This window comes from Mustela erminea, chromosome 10 (assembly GCF_009829155.1).
Source record: "Mustela erminea isolate mMusErm1 chromosome 10, mMusErm1.Pri, whole genome shotgun sequence".
Classification (NCBI taxonomy): domain Eukaryota; kingdom Metazoa; phylum Chordata; class Mammalia; order Carnivora; family Mustelidae; genus Mustela; species Mustela erminea.
The window spans coordinates 66,970,259-66,986,816 of record NC_045623.1 but is presented as its reverse complement, the minus strand read 5'-3'; the positions used below and the strand labels follow the sequence as shown (position 1 = coordinate 66,986,816).

The following is a 16,558-nucleotide window of genomic DNA, read 5'->3' as shown; positions in this document are numbered from 1 at the left end:
GTTCAGATGCCAAAGTAGCACATTTTGGGGAGACTCGTTCTGAACCCCTCGACCTGCAAAGCTGTATGCACTCATATATTAATATCATTAAATGGGGGTAAATGTGGGGTACTGTAGAATTTGTGGCACATTATACAAATATTACTAATGCTTGTACTAATGATGAGCAAAAAATTTAAGTGACCTAGCCAAGCAAGGTAACACAGCTAATGAGCGGTAAACACGTTCTCGTCCAGTTTGCCTATCTCTAAAGCAATTATTTCCTGCCGTTTGTTTATAGTTACAATACAGACTAAATTTGTCCTGAAGCTGTGACATAAAATGAAAAGGTTTCTTGAAAGAGAAATTCTTGATATCTGCGTGCTGTTCTCTTAGAAGCAGAAGTCGGGGAAATTCTGGGTGTTTTATTCTTTTTTTTTGCGTAAATAAGAATTTACTATTTTAAAAAACTAGACAAGTTACACATAGAAAATTAAATTTAATTTTCTTTGCTCCTTTCTTCTTTTTGACTCTCATTTTAATAGGGAATGGTACCTTGCATATATTGGCATTAAATTCATGCAGGTTGTATTAAACCAAATTTGCATTTTACTAAAGGAGAGAGATACTAAGGCTATTATTTCCTATTAACAATGTATTTATAGGGACATGTATTTCTCATCTTTTAAGACAAAAAATTTCTTGAAATTTGACAGTACTTGTAATAGTTTCTGTGTGTAAAAAAATTTCTTCCCATCAAGTTAGCAAGAAAGCAAAACAAAGATCAGTGCTATATTCAGTTAACTGTACCATTTTGAGTATGCCCTCTCTGCCCAGATTGTATACTTTCCATTTGTTCCAGAGGATTGTTTATTCTAGTCTTTACCTACAAAAGCTTTCATCTCGTTCTATTTTTCTGTCACTCTTTTGTCTTCCCTCGCTGCTGCTTTAGGACTCCTAGGAGATTCCCAGGAGAGGTCACTTGAACCAGTGAGCAGGGCTGCAGGCTTCGGAGAATCAAGTGGCTAAGCTAGCACAGTGTTAGTCCAGGTCCATGGCTAGCCTCGAGCGTATGCCCCACCCACAACAACCACCCCACTCCATTTTCAACTTGCAACACCTATGTGAGTCCTAGTTACTTATTGTTTTACTTTCTGAAAGAAAAGCCAAGGTCGGGACATGTCTGGATATGTGGGTTTCAGTTTGGTCTGCCTCTGCCATGTCATTTCTTCTCCTTAATCTTAGATAGTGGCCCCTGTAATTTCTCCCCAATGACCCCACCATCTGGCTACTGTTTAACTTCTATACCTTCTCTTGCTCCAATCCTGACTTCACTGAACTAGAACCACACTGCAGGCCTTCAGACGTGCTCTTCCCTCTGTCTGAGACACCTCTCTCCTGCTCCTGTCCCTGCCTATTTCCTGTTCAGCCTTAGCAGGGAAACCAACCCCTCAACAAGCTGGGTTTTCTCTTCTCTTCTCCCCTCCTCTTTCTTCCTTCCCTCCCACCTCTCCCTCCCTCCCTTTTCTTTTCTTTTTAAAGTAAGCTCCATACCCACCATAAAGCTCAACGTGGGGCTTGAAATCATGACCCTGAGGTCAAGACCTGAGCTGAGATCAAGAGTTGAACACTTAACCAACTGAATCATCAAGGCACCCTGGATCTCTTGATCCAGGCTAGGCCCTCATATGGCTTCCCACAGCATCCTGGTTTTCCCCATCACCCCGACTCCCCAGCTTTCATTTGGAATTACTTGTTTACTGTCTGGTTTGCAAACTAGAATGTTTGCCTAAAGGTAAGGATACTGATTTTTTTTTTTTAATTTACTTCTGTGTCTTATACTTGGCACATAGTTGGCACTCAGTAAATATTCCCTGTTGGGGGTGGAAAGCAACTGAGCAGGGCATCTTAGGAAGCCTCCCCAGGGTGCTACCACCTTCATAGCCTTTGCCCCAACTGTAATGGGGTATGTAATAAGACAAACATTTCTATTCATCATCCAAAGCGTTCTTGGGAAGAGCACTATATTTGTTTAGAAGAAATATTGAAATAGCTGATATATGGTTCAGAATATGGACTTTGAGGATAGATTTCCTGGTTTTGAGTCATGGTTCTGCCACTCAATGGCTGGAAAACCTTGGGCAAACTACTTCTCTAGGCCTCAGTTTCTTCATGTGTAAAATGGTGATGAAAATAACACACCCACTTCAAAAGGGCTGTTGTGAGGATTATATGAATGAATACACAAGGACTAAAGAACTACTGCATACAGAAACAGTAAGTGCTCGCTCTTATTATTACTATTAGTAAACCATTAGGGGCTGGGTGTGAACCAAGGTTGATCACCAAATTCTGCTTGTCGGGAGAGTGGTTCTTTTCACTGTGGGCTTTCTGTTTTGTATGTTTGGGGAGAGTTGCTGAAGCCAAGCTGATTTACTATGCCAATTAGAGATGAGATAATTTTGACATTGGCAGGAGAGGGAGGCAAGAGCCATTTCGTACATTCAACAAATATTTACCGAATGCCTATTTTGTGCTTAACATTCCAAAAAAATCAAGAAGGGAGAGAGAAGCTAAAGAGTCTGGGGGGACTCAGGGGGTGTGGGGGGCAGACGAGTTCCTCTCCAGTGGGTGCAACACAGCAAAGAAGAATGTTGAGAGAACAGAAGTGCTAAGGCAGGAAAATAAAGCGTCTGCTATAGGATGTATCATGTAAATCCTCCTTTCCATCCTCTACAAAATCTTCAATAAAGTTTTCATTGCTCACTGGAGAGAGCCTGAGGAAGGGGAAGATAGCAGATATCTGGGTTATAACTGTTAGGGGAAAGAAACTATAGACAAAAATCCCTTCCTTACTCTTGTGTACTCCCAGTAAGGAGGGATTACAGTGCATGCAATATTTAATGATTATAAACGACACCTCCGTGCATTGTATAATACAAGACTCTTTACAATGAATATAAATTAAACAGTACCAATAGCAACCATATAACTGAAAAGAAGAGGCATTATTCAAGACAGGAAACCTTGGACTTTGAGGGAAAAGGAGCCTCATATTTGGGAGTCACATTTGACCACCAACCAGCCCCTTTGTGGTTCATTAGTCGTTGCTGTGATTCCTCAGCAGCTATGACTTGTTATTTTATAAACCACTGGTTAAGAGGATGCAGGCTTTCTTAAACATAAATATCCTAAGGTTTAGGTATGGCAGAAAAAAAGGGGTCCACCATATACTTATGACTCCCATCCTTTTATGACTTCTAGTTTTTCACTTTTTCCATTTTTTTAAAGAATTTGAAAATTTGTATATAACAACATGAAGAAATAACAATTTAAAGAAACATATCTATTTCTTTAAAATAACAATTTAAAGAAATGTACATATTTCTTTAAAAAAAAAAAACAGCAGCCTAAGAAGTAATCAGTCAGCAAAGCAAATAAAACAAAACTATCAATTTGCCTGAATTTCCAAGAGTGAAGTAAATAAAGCTCTGTTGGAATTTACCTACACAAATTGAGACTTTCCAGGGAAGAAAGAAACAAACCAGTGTTTCTATCTTTTTTCTTAGATTTGTTTACTGTGTAAACCCTGGGGTTTTTTGCATCTTATAATGTGACTACTGATTAAAAAGATATACGGTTGTTTATTAATGTTCTCAAGGCATGATGCAAATTCACACCACCTTGGGTATATTTTGCCCCTAAAGCTATGAAGTAAATATGGACGCATTTTGTAGTTAACAAGGCCAAAATATGTTAATTCAAATAGTTGGCTTTGAATAGGATTTTCCTTTAAATCATTAATAGGAAAATGAAGAGAGCTTGGGTGGTCAAGCATGAAATGTAAATGAGAGTAGTTTTCTTTTTTGTCTCATCTGCCCATGTTATTTGATGTTAAAATTTAAATTTGATAATGTGGAATATGACCTTATCATGAAACAATGCAGCTTATGCCCCAGATTTTTTGACAGCAGTATTGTAACTATGATTTTTAAGTACCATTTTCAAATGAGAAGTTCAGTGAAAAAATTAGACATTTTGAATTGGTGGAGTCAGAAAATGATTTTCTCTCTCTTTTATCTACAGGACCTTATTTTTTAAATCAAAAACTAAGATAGAGGGTGTTAGAGCAAAGCAGAGACAAACCTAGATCTCTTTAAATGGATGTAAAATCACCAGTGAAATCCCTGAAGGGCCAAATAATACAGGAAGCGTATACTTTTGCCCTCTTATTAAAATGAGGAATACTTTTCTTTAAAGCAGAAAAGGGCTTTACAAACCTCTTTTCAGCTGTGGGTTTCTAATCAGCCTCAGAACAGCAACCGTTCCCCTATCGTCAGGCTGCTGGTGAGAAGTGCAAAGGAGCCACCCGTAACTAAGAGTTCCAGAAAATCAAGGTGGACACCAGGCCTCGCTTTTGCCATTCTGCTACCAGGAAGAAAATTTTAGAAAGAGGTCAGTTTAAAACACACACATTTTAGCCAGGTTTTAAGTATAACTACCTCCTTAAATATAACTGATCCTATGATTATAATCTTTTCAATGTAGGTGTCAGTGACCTATTTTCCCCCGTTTTTTGGACTGGAGAAAAATAAAAAAGACCTGAGTGTCACACATTTCTATCAAAAAAATGAATTAACTTGTAGCCTTGGAAAACTATGAACTTTGTGCCAGTTTCCAGATGACCCAAGATTTGGGCTGCTTTACGGAGGTAACTAAATATATGGCAAAGTTAAGAATGATAAAAGCTCATGCTAAAATATGCTGTGTAAAGTATGCTTTACTTTGGAAGGCATCGACAACAGCAATGCACCATTTGCCAGAAATGCATGACTATACCAACAAAATCCTTGCTATTAGGGCACACCCTTGAGCAACTATCACACTGCACTGAGCTCTTGAGAATATTCTGGAAGCATCACTGCAAGCTGCTTCTCAGCAGGGGAGGCAAATGAAATTCAGCAGAAGCAGCAACTTTTGGAAGGAGAAGCACAGTTTGCCTCTTAAGATGCTTCTCTCCTGGAATGGGTTTACTGAGAGCTCCGTGCCTCCGGAGCTTTAAATCTGTGGACCGTTGACTATCACTCCGCCTCTTTTGAAGTTACAAAAATACCTTCTGTGTGGCGGGAACAGCAAGTTTGGAAAATTAAATGGGTAAAACTTCAGATAATTCAGATGACATACATGCAATAGCATTCCATGAAGAATTTATTCAACCCAATCCCTTGCATGTAATTAACCAAGACACACAAAGTCTCCAAATTTTGCACTCCAAAAAAGGAGGGAAAATGCAAGGTCCTATGCAGCTACCAGGACCTACTGAGAGCCACTTTGTTACAAATGTATCCAAAGTCCCCAGCACCAGAGACTTGTGGGGCGCCGCTCGTCCTGGCTGCACTCGCTCGGCAGCTTCCAGAGGTGGCGGTTGTGCTATGAAGGCAGATCCTGCCAAGCTGGCCGACAAGATGCTGCGTACCCCCAAGTGCTCGCGGTGCCGGAACCACGGTTTCCTGGTGCCGGTCAAGGGCCACGCGGGCAAGTGTCGCTGGAAGCAGTGCACCTGCGAGAAGTGCTACCTGATCACTGAGCGCCAGAAGATTATGGCCGCGCAGAAGGTGCTCAAGAAGCAGGCCTCCGAGGAGGAGCAGGAGATGGCCCTTGGCGCACACGGGCCGGAGCTGTTGTCTGGGGCTGCGGCTGCCGTCCCGGGCCCAAGCCTCCGCCAGCTGCTTCCACTGGCCGTTTCGGGAGACCGGGAGCTTGGCCCAGAGTGCCGCGTGGCTGCGGGCTTCCCCGAGAGGCCTCCGCGGGGCCCGAGCCCGGGCCCGAGCGCCTTCCAGCCAGTTCTGGGCAGCCGCGGCCACGTGGGGCTGAGCGAACGAGCCACCGTCGCCATGCCCAGTTCCGTGGGGCCCCAGCTTGGGGCAGAGGCCGCAGGCAAGGGCTATCCCGGCCGCTTGGAGCTGCGCAGGCCGCTGCGGCCCATGCCCAGCCCGCCGTTCGCTGACTTCGGTAAGATTCCCTGGCCCCGCGTGGCCTCGCCCCACCCCCAGGGATGCCCTTCTGGGTTGCAGCCTCCCGGTGCCCCACGCCAGCGGCCCGGGCCACCCTGGATCGTGCCGGGTTGAGCCCTTGGGGTGTGGGTGGGGTAAATGCTTTCAGAGGTACTCTTGCTGTGGAAAGCCGTTCTCTATGTACAGAATTGGGTTGGGGCCATTTTGCAAAAAGATAAAAAAAAAAGCTAGAAAGTAATGGGTGGTTCTGGCAGCTTTTAACATATAGCTTCTTGCGTTTCCATCTTGGGAAAAAGAAAATGGCCCCCAATCCCTTAACTGTGGCTTCTCCTCCAGGAAGACGCCTTAGCTAGATGGGCCCTACTGCACTTGCGCACTTCTTCCCGCGCTTTTCTTGGGCTGGTGGCGCCTTTTTCAAGGCGCCCCCGGTGGGTGGGCCCGCGCAATGATGACTGCGCATGTGCAATTATGACTGCGCATGCGCACTCTTCCTGTTCCATTTGCTGGAGGCTCCGCCCAGCCAACTTCCTTTGAAAAGGCCTGGCCCAATGCGCCTGCGCACCCGTTCGCGCCCTTTTCCAGAAAGTGGAAAGGAGACGGTTCTCTGCACCCCACTGGAGAATAGTTGGTCTGTTAATATTGCCTCTTTTTCCTCCCTTCCCACCATATGCCTAAATTACATGGTTCCTTATGTCTTGGCGGTTTTCAATATTAAAGCACAGCTTCAAGTTACATTTAGATTTGAGGCTCTTTTGGGGGTGCAGACACGTGATTTCTTTTGGTTTTCTCTATGGCAGTGTGGTAGAAAGAGCATAGGAGACTGGGAGACTGCTCAGGCACCTTAGGCAAACTCCTTCCTCCTGTGGCAGTCTCTCCCCTCTATGTGAAGGGGATTGGCCTGGATGCTCTCTGAAGGCCAGTTCCTTGTGGGACATTCTAAGAATATTTAGGCCCCCAAGAAACTAGAGGGGGAAGACAGACCTGAAACAGCAATTCTAGAAGATAACTTTCCACAGACATAGTGTCTTTCTCTGTTCCATCTCAACAGGGGTTGAGCACTTAACCGTTCCACAGCACTAGTGATGAAGACGCAAAGAGGGAAAAGTCACATTTGTTGCCTTCAAGGATCTTGCCCTCATGGGAGGGACAGTGCCGATCAAGGAATCATGCAAATCAATGTATAGAGCTCGAATAATCGATGGTTTTGTTGCGGTCTGAGGGAAGAGTCAGCTGAGTACTGAGGACTTTCTGAGGCACAGTGAGGTTGGGGAGAAAGCCTTCTAAACTGAGGGAGCAGCATCTGCAAAGGCAGTGAGGTTGATGAGAAAGGAGAAGCTGCTGGGTTATAGTGCATGAGGAGGCCAGAGTGGAGGCAGGAACCAGCCCTCATGGAGCTTTATGACTGTGCCAAGGACTTTTTTTAAGAGCAGTGGGACATAGCTGAAGGGCTTAAAAAGCAGAGAGGATCAAAAGCATAATGGATGGGGGAGTTCTTTGTAAGTGGCTTTGAGTGTTGTGCTGCTACCTTTGTACAGTGATGTGATGCTCTTTTCTCTAGCTCTGTGTGTTTTTAACATTTCCTTCATTGCTTACCTTTCCAGGGTTCCCTCTGAGCATCGGCTCAGACTGTGTGGTGGGGTCTGAGTACCTGGAGAGAGACCCTTCTAAGCTGTACCCCAGCTGCTCCAACATGCATTCTTATTGCCCATTCCCACTGGGCTACCAAGAAGGCTCCCCAACCCCAGGGATCCCCCTGCAGCGGGGCTTCCGGCATGTGTCCTGCAGCCACTTCCATGGAGGAGCCTTGGTAAGTCCCGTCCCCATTCCTTTCCCAGTTCCTCCTTATCCCAGATGCCCCATTGCTCTTATGCCTGCTCAGTCCCAGAAAGCAAGCTGATGGGGCAGTCTGTGCCAGGCCCTGAGCACTGGCAGGACGGGTACAACACTGACCTTGTGCAGTGTACACCTCTCAGAGGGGACACATGTGGGCAAGTCCATTCATACATAAATAAGTTGGCCTGGCTGGGCTGTGGCATGTGCTTTTCAGAGCTGGGAGATCAGGCAAGAAGGAACACAGAGAAACCTCAGATAAACCTGGGGGGCAGCTGCACGGTACCCCCCACTGAGTGAGACTGCCAGTCTAGACTGACGGCATGTTGGGGCCAGAAGGGCTTTATTTCGCTGAGGTATCAGGAAGGAAGTCTCACTGTCCCGGCACCACACAGTTGAGGGCAGAGCTAGGAGCAGATATAGGTCTTTTGCCCAAAGATAGGGGCCCCTTGAGACTTTGGGCTGCTTTCGGGAAGAATTGAATGTTAGTCATGAAAAATAGGGAAACCTTCCACCAAACACCTGTCACCTCAGGAAATATTTGTTGAAAGAACGATGAGATTTAATCTTTTTGTAAGATTACTGGTCCTAAACTAACTGTGGTGCTCTTTAAGCCTCGAGTTTTGAATACGGAGTATGGAGGAGTCAGGCCATCCCTGCTGTGTGAGGTACAAGTTGGGGAGACCAGGTTTTGTGGCCTTGGTTACCAGCTCCTTCCAGACCAGAGTGGCTAAAAGCCCTTTCCCTTTTGGCAGCCCTGAAGTCAGTCAGGACTGTAGGATAGTCAGAGGCCTGGGTAACCAGTCCTGACTTGGCCGCATCGGGCTGGACCTGTGGGGCAGGTTGTCTCGAATGCAGCTCAAGTTCATGAAAACGTAGACCACCATTACCTTTCCCCCCTCCCTCAGAGCTAAATGCCTAATCTTGGGTGTTAGATGTTTCTCTTGGGTGGAGGGTAGAGAAGAGTGAAGACTGAGCAGCCTTCTTTGTTTAATGTGGAAAGTGATTGAGAAGAAAGAAGAGCACTTGATATTTTCTTAGCTGCAGAACAGAGCCAGTGGAATTCTGCCACTCCCTCCCAGATGTGTCCACACAGGTCAGGCAAGCAGGGCGCTGTGTCCCCACTCTGGCTGCCACCCCAACAGCATCTCTTCTATTTTAGACATTGTAAAGTTTTACATAAGTCATTTTCCATTGATTCATGGCAAAAGAGTTTGAAGACCCCTGGTCTTGATAATTTCCAAGATGCTACTGACCCTTGTGTGAGCCATCAGGGTACGCTGTATTACCCCACTGTAGAGTAGAAGACGATGACTTGGGGAAGCAAAGTATTTGTTTGTGGGCACAGAACTGGGGAGGGAGGGCCTGGGGTTCAGATTACATAGCTGGTCAGTAACAGAGCAGTCCCCAACCTGGAGCCCTGGCACTCACTGGGGACACCCTTCCCGAGGTATGTTTGTCATACAGAGACAGAGCAAACATGGACCTTGACTGTCACCACCACCCCTGCCACACCTGAACTCTCATGCTGGCCACCCCCATTACAGCCCCAAGGAGAGCACAGAGCCTCCAGCCTTCACACAAAGAGGGGGCTCTGGCCAAGTGAAGCACGCACCCACCGTCTGCTCACACAGAAGCTTGGATGGAGCCTGGCGTCCAGGGTAGAGCTCTGATTGACAGGCTTGCCAGACGGCCTTTGTTAAGAGTGTGATCTCAGTTGGTTTTTCTGGGCCTGAGCTGCCACCACGGGCCCCAGGCAGGAGCTGTGATCCAGGGAGAGACTTGGCTGAGCAGCTTGGAATTAAAGCACTAATAATCCCCCTTCCCACCCCCTTCACGTCTGGATAGAGGATCAGGCATTTATTTTTGATGCTGTTTCAAGACCCAAGAGCCTATGAACTGCTTTCATCCTTGTCCTGCTGCCCCCTGCCTGGGCTCGGAGATACTCCCCAGAGATGTCTTCAGCCTCCTATTCCTGTCCCTGCCCCATTTGCTGCTGCTTCACTTCCTCTGTTCTCTTCCCACAAAACTGCACAAGCTTGGAGTTGGACAGACCTGGGATCCAGTCCTGTCTCCGATGTTTACTAGCCATATGGCCTGGGGAAGCCATCTAACCTCCGAGGGTCTGACTCAGGTTCTCAGTCTGGCTGGTAGGGGAAAGAGGACCTATCTCATAGGGCCGTTGACAGATTGAAGAAGATGTAATGCATGGAAAGTGCTTGGCACGGGGTCTGGCACGTAGTAGATACTTGAAGGTGGGCTTTCTTCCTTTCCTTGTTAGGAAAGGCTGGAAGAATCTAAGATTTTTAACTGCCTCAAGGCTTTATTTAATGTGCTCATGTGTGACTCACCGATGTGGTGGCAGTGCGTGGGGTTTCTCAAACTCCTTTGTCAAAGGACACTTTTAAGAGCACATAAAATATCTTATAGGACACCAGCGTTCTCCAGAACACAGCTTGTAAAGTGCTCTGAAGTTTCTGAATGCAGAAGTAAATAAGAGGAACTACATCTGAAATTTATTATGACTTTTTATTGCATTCACATCTTTCTCTGTTCAGAGCTAAGCTGTGTAGTCCTCCCTCCAGACGCCCCCATTCCAGCCTTAGGGTCCTGCGGCACAAGCACGGCTTCCATGTCCGGAAGGAGGAGTAGCTGCACAGAGGGCGGCCCGCCTAAACCGCTTTGCTGAGGTCCCCCAGCTGCCCTTGCCTCAGGAACGGCTGCACCGCACTCAGCTCTTCTGTGGTGTTAGAATAGGGCCTCCAAGGCCCCCTGACTCTCAAGTCTAAGTTCTCAGCTGTACCAGGAAAAGGGACCACAAGGGGTTGGGATGCATTCAGACCCTTCCGCAGCACGAAGCAGTAGAGCCCGACAGATGGATCTGGTTCCGCCTCTACCGCTTACCAGTTCTGTGGCCCGGGGCCCAGAGCTTGCCCTCATGGACAGTCTGTCATCGTTATAGTGAGAAACGTCATGGGGTCCTGAGGGTGGAAGGAGGTTCTGCATCTATGCCTATACGAGAGGGCTCAGTGTGACTTTGTGCCTGAATTCCTTCTTCCCTTCAATCATTTGGTGGGTATTTGCCAAACACCATGTCTCAAGTGCCCTGTGCCCAGGTGTGGGGGGCACATGGTGAATCTGCCCCTTGGGGAGACCCCCCGCCCCCACCATTGAGGAGCGTGAGACCCATTTGAGAAGCCTGTCTGACTAACCCTCTCCCTCTCTGGCTTGCCTGCTGCAGGTGCCTGAGCCGGTGGGAGACTACCAGCCCAGCTACTACCCGCCGCCACCCCCGCCGCAGCCGCTGCAGCCGCCGCAGCCGCCGCAGCCTCCGCAGCCTCCGCAGCCTCAGTTTCTCCCGCCGGGCTTCCTGTCTGCGCTGCACTTCCTGCCGCCGCTGCCGCCACCGCCGCCCCCGGCATCCTTCTCTCTCACTGTCCTGTCTGATACGGACAAGGAAACCACTGGTAAGTGGGCTCCAGTCTGCCAATTTCTGGGGAGCCAGGAAGGTTTTCCAGAGGAAGGGGGCCTACTCTGAAGTGGATGAGGAAAGAAGGGAAATGGAGAGCAGAAATTAGAATGCACTGGGCCCAGGCTTGAGCTTTTTCCTTATACACCTCCCTTTATTCCATATGCAAGCATCCACAAGAGGGAGTCCCCAGTCCCAGGTGAGAAAACCAGTGGAACCCAGAGAGGCTCCAGGTGCAATGCTGATTCTCTCCCCATCCGCGCCTGAGGGCTAGGTGTGCAGGTTGCCATGCGTGCTGTGTGTTGAGAAGACCAGAGGCGCCTGGCCTCTCTGGCTTGGCTGGGGCCTCTCCAGCTAGGGAGAGATTAGATGCTGAGCCTGGAGCAGCGGCTGGGGCTGGGCTGGGGCTGCTAGGGGTAACCCTCTGCCCCCAGCTGCTTGGTGGAGAGAAACAGGCCAGGAGCTAGGCCTGTCTTTGCCTCTGTAAAATGGGTCCTGTCATGGGGTGACTGTGACAGTCAACTGACAATCTGGATGTAAAAATGCTTTAGGTTTTCTGTTGAGGGCTCTTGCAGCTTTGAAGGTTCTAGGATTTTTTTTCCCCTTTTAATCCTTCCCTGAGGCTCCTTAGGAAAGAAAAGGAAGTAAGAGACCTGTTGCACACTTGCTGTGTGTGAGACGCCCAGATCTGCGGGCTGAAGAGATGTCGTGTAGCTTGAAGCACGCCCAGCCGCGGAGCCAGACAGCGGGGGTGTGGGTCCTGACTTGGGCCCTTAGCAGCTGTGGGGCACGCAGCAAGTCCCTTCAGTCCTTGTGCCTCAGCTTCACCTTCTGCCAAGGCAGATGGGTGGTCCCCACCTCAGGAGGGGATTCTGAGGACTAAACAGAACATGAGCCCGAGGACGGCCTTAGTGTGCGTTCTTGTTACTGTTTCCCCTCATCCCCTAGCTGACGTGATCTATTGTGAGGCAGAAAGACGCTGAGGTTCAGAGCCGCGGGGTAGCTGGCTTCTCACTGCCTGGCTGGAGGGTCAGTTGGACTCTGTGTCGCGGGGCCCAGGCTCAGTTGCCAGTGTCCGAATACCCAGCAGAGGAAAGGCAAAGGCATCCTCCGCTGGGGCTGGGAGTGGGGAGAATGCCTTACAGAAAGTCTGCCTCTGAAAGTAGGTCATTCCCTCTTTGTAAATCCAGCCCTTCTTCTTTGTCCTTCCCAGACGACCAGGAGCAGGACGCCGAAGTGCCCGCAGCGCCGCCCTGTGAGCCCAGCCAGCCGCCCTCTCAGGAGCCGTCTGATTAGGCCCAGGCCCTCGGGCCAGCAGGGTGGGGGTGTGGGGTGTTCCAGCAACGATGTTCTCATCTGCTTTTGGCCGTGTGTAGGGAGGAAGGATAGTGGTGGGTGTAAGATGGCAGTTTATTTCCATTTCAAGACAGGAGGGAGGAGGGTGATTTCTAAAGTTCTCTCGATTCTGAGATGTGGGATTGACCAGGAGCGTGGAGGATGGTTGGTTAGCAGGGGAGGGCCAGGGCTCTGAGGATCACGGGGCTGGTGGAAGCTCACATTTAGGAATGAATTTAGCCGAGTCTGGGTTGTGTGGCTGTTAAACTCACTCCCAGTTGCGGTCTTTGATTTCCTCAGGCCCCGCTCCAGGACAGGAGGCAGGAGTCCAGCCTTCTGCTTCTGCCTCTATTTGGTCCCAACTGGGGGTAGCACAGACACCAAGCCCCCAGCACATCCAGGTGGCCGGTGTGGTCAGCAGGACCCTCAGCACTGACAGCCAGTTCCACAGCGTTCTTCTCTGCTGCTCTGGCCCGCGAGGGCTACTTGGCCACTGCCCCTCGCCCCATCTCCAAGGGGCTTCTCTAAGTATTCTGACCGCTGGGGCTGCTTCGTCTCCCCTCCATAAAGTTTAAGCCATTATAGGCATTATTTCTGGTTTGAAAAAAATCTATTACAGTTTGACTATTTGATATTTTTATAGTGATTGCCAACTTTAAAAAGTAGGCTGTTCCTAAGCACTGATGCAATTCTCAGAGAGTAGAATGTGCTTCTAAACCATCTCTGTATCCACTTCCTCTCTGGGATCAGTTGACTGTTGAAATAAAATAAGCAGTAGAAATTGTTGTGGAAGGTTTATTCTCTCTTTAAATCCTTGTGGGAGGTGGTGTTGGGTAGAGGGTTGGGTCAGGGCCTGGCCTGCCTCCCTTCTCCCTTTGCCTCTGTTAGCAAGCAAGAGGCTTGGGCCAGGCTATGAGACTTTTGACTATCATTGTTGGTATTATCACCATTTTGGTTTATTCTTTTTAAAGCAGCGGAGAGCTTTCGAGGAAATCTGACGCAGATCCCAAAATATAAAGATGTCTTTTCATTTCCCTTACCCAACTGTGGGGGGTGGTGAGAGAAAGCCTTCTGGAGAAGTTGGGGTCTCAACTCCATCTTGAAAGTGAAAGTAGGCACTCCCAGTAGGGGGATGTGGAGAGTAGGGGACCTGGAGTGAACGATTCTGGGTAAGAGACTGTGTCCTGTTCTCTGTCCAGGGAAGGACTGACATTCAAGAGAACAGGCTGACCTTCCTGCAACTTGCCTGCAGGCAGGGGTGTCCCAGCATGGTCACAGGACAAGTGGTAGGACGATCACTGAAAAGTGATACTCGGCTGTTCTCCCAACATAAGGGCAGTGGCTGGGCCTGGGGCTGCTCTGTTGGAAGGCCCTGGAACAGGATATAGTTTTAGAAATGTTTCATTTACTGCATTATAGAAAGTTCTTCCAGCGGGGCTGATCTAAGCGTGCCGACTCCCATAGGTCAGCATTGGCTTCAGTCTGGAACTGATGATGTGACTTCAGACTAGCTTGGCTTTGATGCTGAAGGTCCCCCCATGCCAGCCCTCCCCTCAACAGTGCTGGTTGTGCCCTGGGTTCACAGCACTGCAGGAGCCCTGCCTTCCCGTTGACCTCACTCTCCCTGCACTCACTGGGCCCTGGCATGTCAGTGTGGCCAAGTAAGCCTGGATCCGTGCCCCTATTTTTTCATTACACTTTGTTTTATCTTAGACTCCATGTTTTGAAAGCTTTTTCAGCCAAACTGCATTAAAGTATTTCTGATCAACACACACACAAGTTATAAAAGTTTGACTACATGGACTCCATAGCAATCCAGACCAGTGTAAGAAAGTGAGTATTTATTTAAGCCTGTGGGGTTTGAGATGGGAAGTGCTGGCCTGCTGAGAAGGGCAGTATCTGTTGCTGGAGTTTGTGTCCACAGGACTCCACAAAGGGAGGATTTCTCAGTTCTAGAGGCCTGTGATCTGTTGAACCTCTGGAGACCAGTTTGCATCTTTCCTGGAAACGTGAGGGTGCCGGCTGGTGTGAAAAGAACTGTGGGGCAGGATTGGAGACCTACCATCTTCCCTTGCCCCTGGTGTGAAGCTCAAGTTTTGATAGCCCCACCTTGCCCTTGTGTGTGTGTTCTCACCATGTTTACTTACCTCGTAGGGGTCAGTGGACACCTGCTCCTTTTCCCAGTAGCCTTCCCAGTCAATCCAGTCTGAGCCCCCTTTAATGCCCTGTTCCTCCAGGCTGTCTCTTCAGCAGCAACAGCATGAGCACTGAAACACCAGATCTTCTCATATTGCTGCTTTGCTCACACACCTTCTATGGCTCCCTGCTGCTCTGAGGCCAACATTTTCAACAGAGTCGGCCTGCCCACCTCTCCAGCCTCCATTCTTCAGAAGCTAACCCAGCCCAGGTCTTGCAGTAGAGTGCAGGAAAGGATGAGAAGAGAGAAACGCAGCCAGGAGCAGCACTGCTCTTCCCGAAAGACAGACTTGGCTATAAGCTTGGAGAATGTTCTGGAAGGCAGCTGGCTGGCATTGTGGGATGCCAGGTGTACTGTAAGGGCGCTGCCAGGAGGGGGCGCGCAGGCAACAACCGTGCTGTTGCCTAGCGACGGACCACAAAGAATAGCGCAGCTCCCACGCCAGAGGAGGGGAAGGAATAGTTTTTCTGCAGCGCGGGCTTGAAGCGCCCCCCAGAGACCTGGGGTCTCCCGGGAAATCAAAGCGATGAGCGTCCAGTCTGCGCCAGGTGATTGCTAGCCTCTGCGCAGTCCTCTTTGCGCTGCCCTGCCTAGGAAATAGGTGCCCTTTTATCTTCGTCTTCAGACACCAGCCCCAACCCTGTGCCCCCATAGAAGGTGAAGGGAAGAGGGGTTTTACCATTTGTATTTTATGAAGGAAAGTGAGGCAAAGAGAGGGATAGTGATTTGCCCAAAGTCACATAGCTTCTACGTGACCAGGAGGGTGCAGAGGAACACATACATCCCTGAGCACCAGTCACAGAGTTTTTAATATCCATTTCTCCCTGAGTTACTTCTTCAGATTTTTTCTTAAACCAGGTGAATGCACCCTAGTTTCTGAGCGGATTCTAACATAGCATAGGGAGAGCAGCCTAAGGACACTGGCCTCTTGAAACCACCACCCACTCTACTGACCACAGCACACATAGCCTCCTGAGAAAACACTGAAGTAGGCATTCTGGAGACTGGTGTGAGAAGGGTGCTCAGGATATCTGGGCCAGAAGGCAGGCAGCATTTGCTGGTGCCTGAGCTCTGACTGTGGCCTGGGGTTCGCCATAAACACCACTGTGTGAGCTGGGACTGACAGAACGTTTGGTCTTTTCTTTCCTTCTTTCTTCCTTTTTTCTTTTCTTTTCTTTCTTTCTCTCTCTTTTTTAAAAGATTTTATTTATTTATTTGACAGAGATCACAAGTAGGCAGAGAGGCAGGCAGAGAGAGAGAGGAGGAAGCAGGCTCCCCGCCGAGCAGAGAGCCTGATGGCGGGGCTCGATTCCAAGACCCTGGGATCATGACCTGAGCCAAAAGCCGAGGCTTTAACCCACTGAGGCACCCAGGCGCCCCAGAGTGCTTGTTCTTGAGGTTTGTGTGGAGCAAGGAGGTGTGTCTTCTAAGGCAGCACTAATAGGTTTGATCCCCAAAACCCTCTGGAGAGAATCTCTCCCACCCTGACACCACCCCCCCTGGCTTTTCTGGAGAGTGGGGGTGCTCTGCAACCTCTTGTAGACAAAACACATCCCTTGGACCCTGAGGTAGGGGAGGAGATCCTCTCTCTGCAGCTCTGGGGATCCTAGCAGCTCCTTCCACTCCTGGGTGTTATAGCCTTGGTGGACCTGGGCCTAGGTTCCTCTTACTTGGGGGCTGCTCAGAGACCTTGGTTGAGGCATGGCCTCTTCTCATTGGTCAAGGCTCAGGGTC

The 16,558-nt window shown here is 48.9% G+C and overlaps 1 protein-coding gene across 1 annotated transcript; it reads left to right on the top strand.

Annotated features, from left to right (window-relative positions):
• The first annotated feature begins 5,366 nt into the window (after positions 1-5,366).
• On the top strand, positions 5,367-13,408 carry DMRTB1 (DMRT like family B with proline rich C-terminal 1). Its single transcript, XM_032302860.1, has 4 exons — positions 5,367-5,991; positions 7,595-7,800; positions 11,065-11,290; positions 12,506-13,408. Exons 1-4 carry the CDS (start codon positions 5,412-5,414, stop codon positions 12,586-12,588), a joined length of 1,095 nt encoding a protein of 364 aa, XP_032158751.1. The 5' UTR covers positions 5,367-5,411; the 3' UTR covers positions 12,589-13,408.
• The last annotated feature ends 3,150 nt before the right edge of the window (positions 13,409-16,558 follow it).

Coding starts and splice junctions, on each gene's coding strand:
- DMRTB1 (XM_032302860.1), top strand. CDS start 5,412: ATGAAGGCAGATCCTGCCAAGCTGGCCGACAAGATGCTGCGTACCCCC. Junction 7,801..11,064: donor ACTTCCATGGAGGAGCCTTG/GTAAGTCCCGTC, acceptor TGCCTGCTGCAG/GTGCCTGAGCCGGTGGGAGA. Junction 11,291..12,505: donor TACGGACAAGGAAACCACTG/GTAAGTGGGCTC, acceptor TGTCCTTCCCAG/ACGACCAGGAGCAGGACGCC.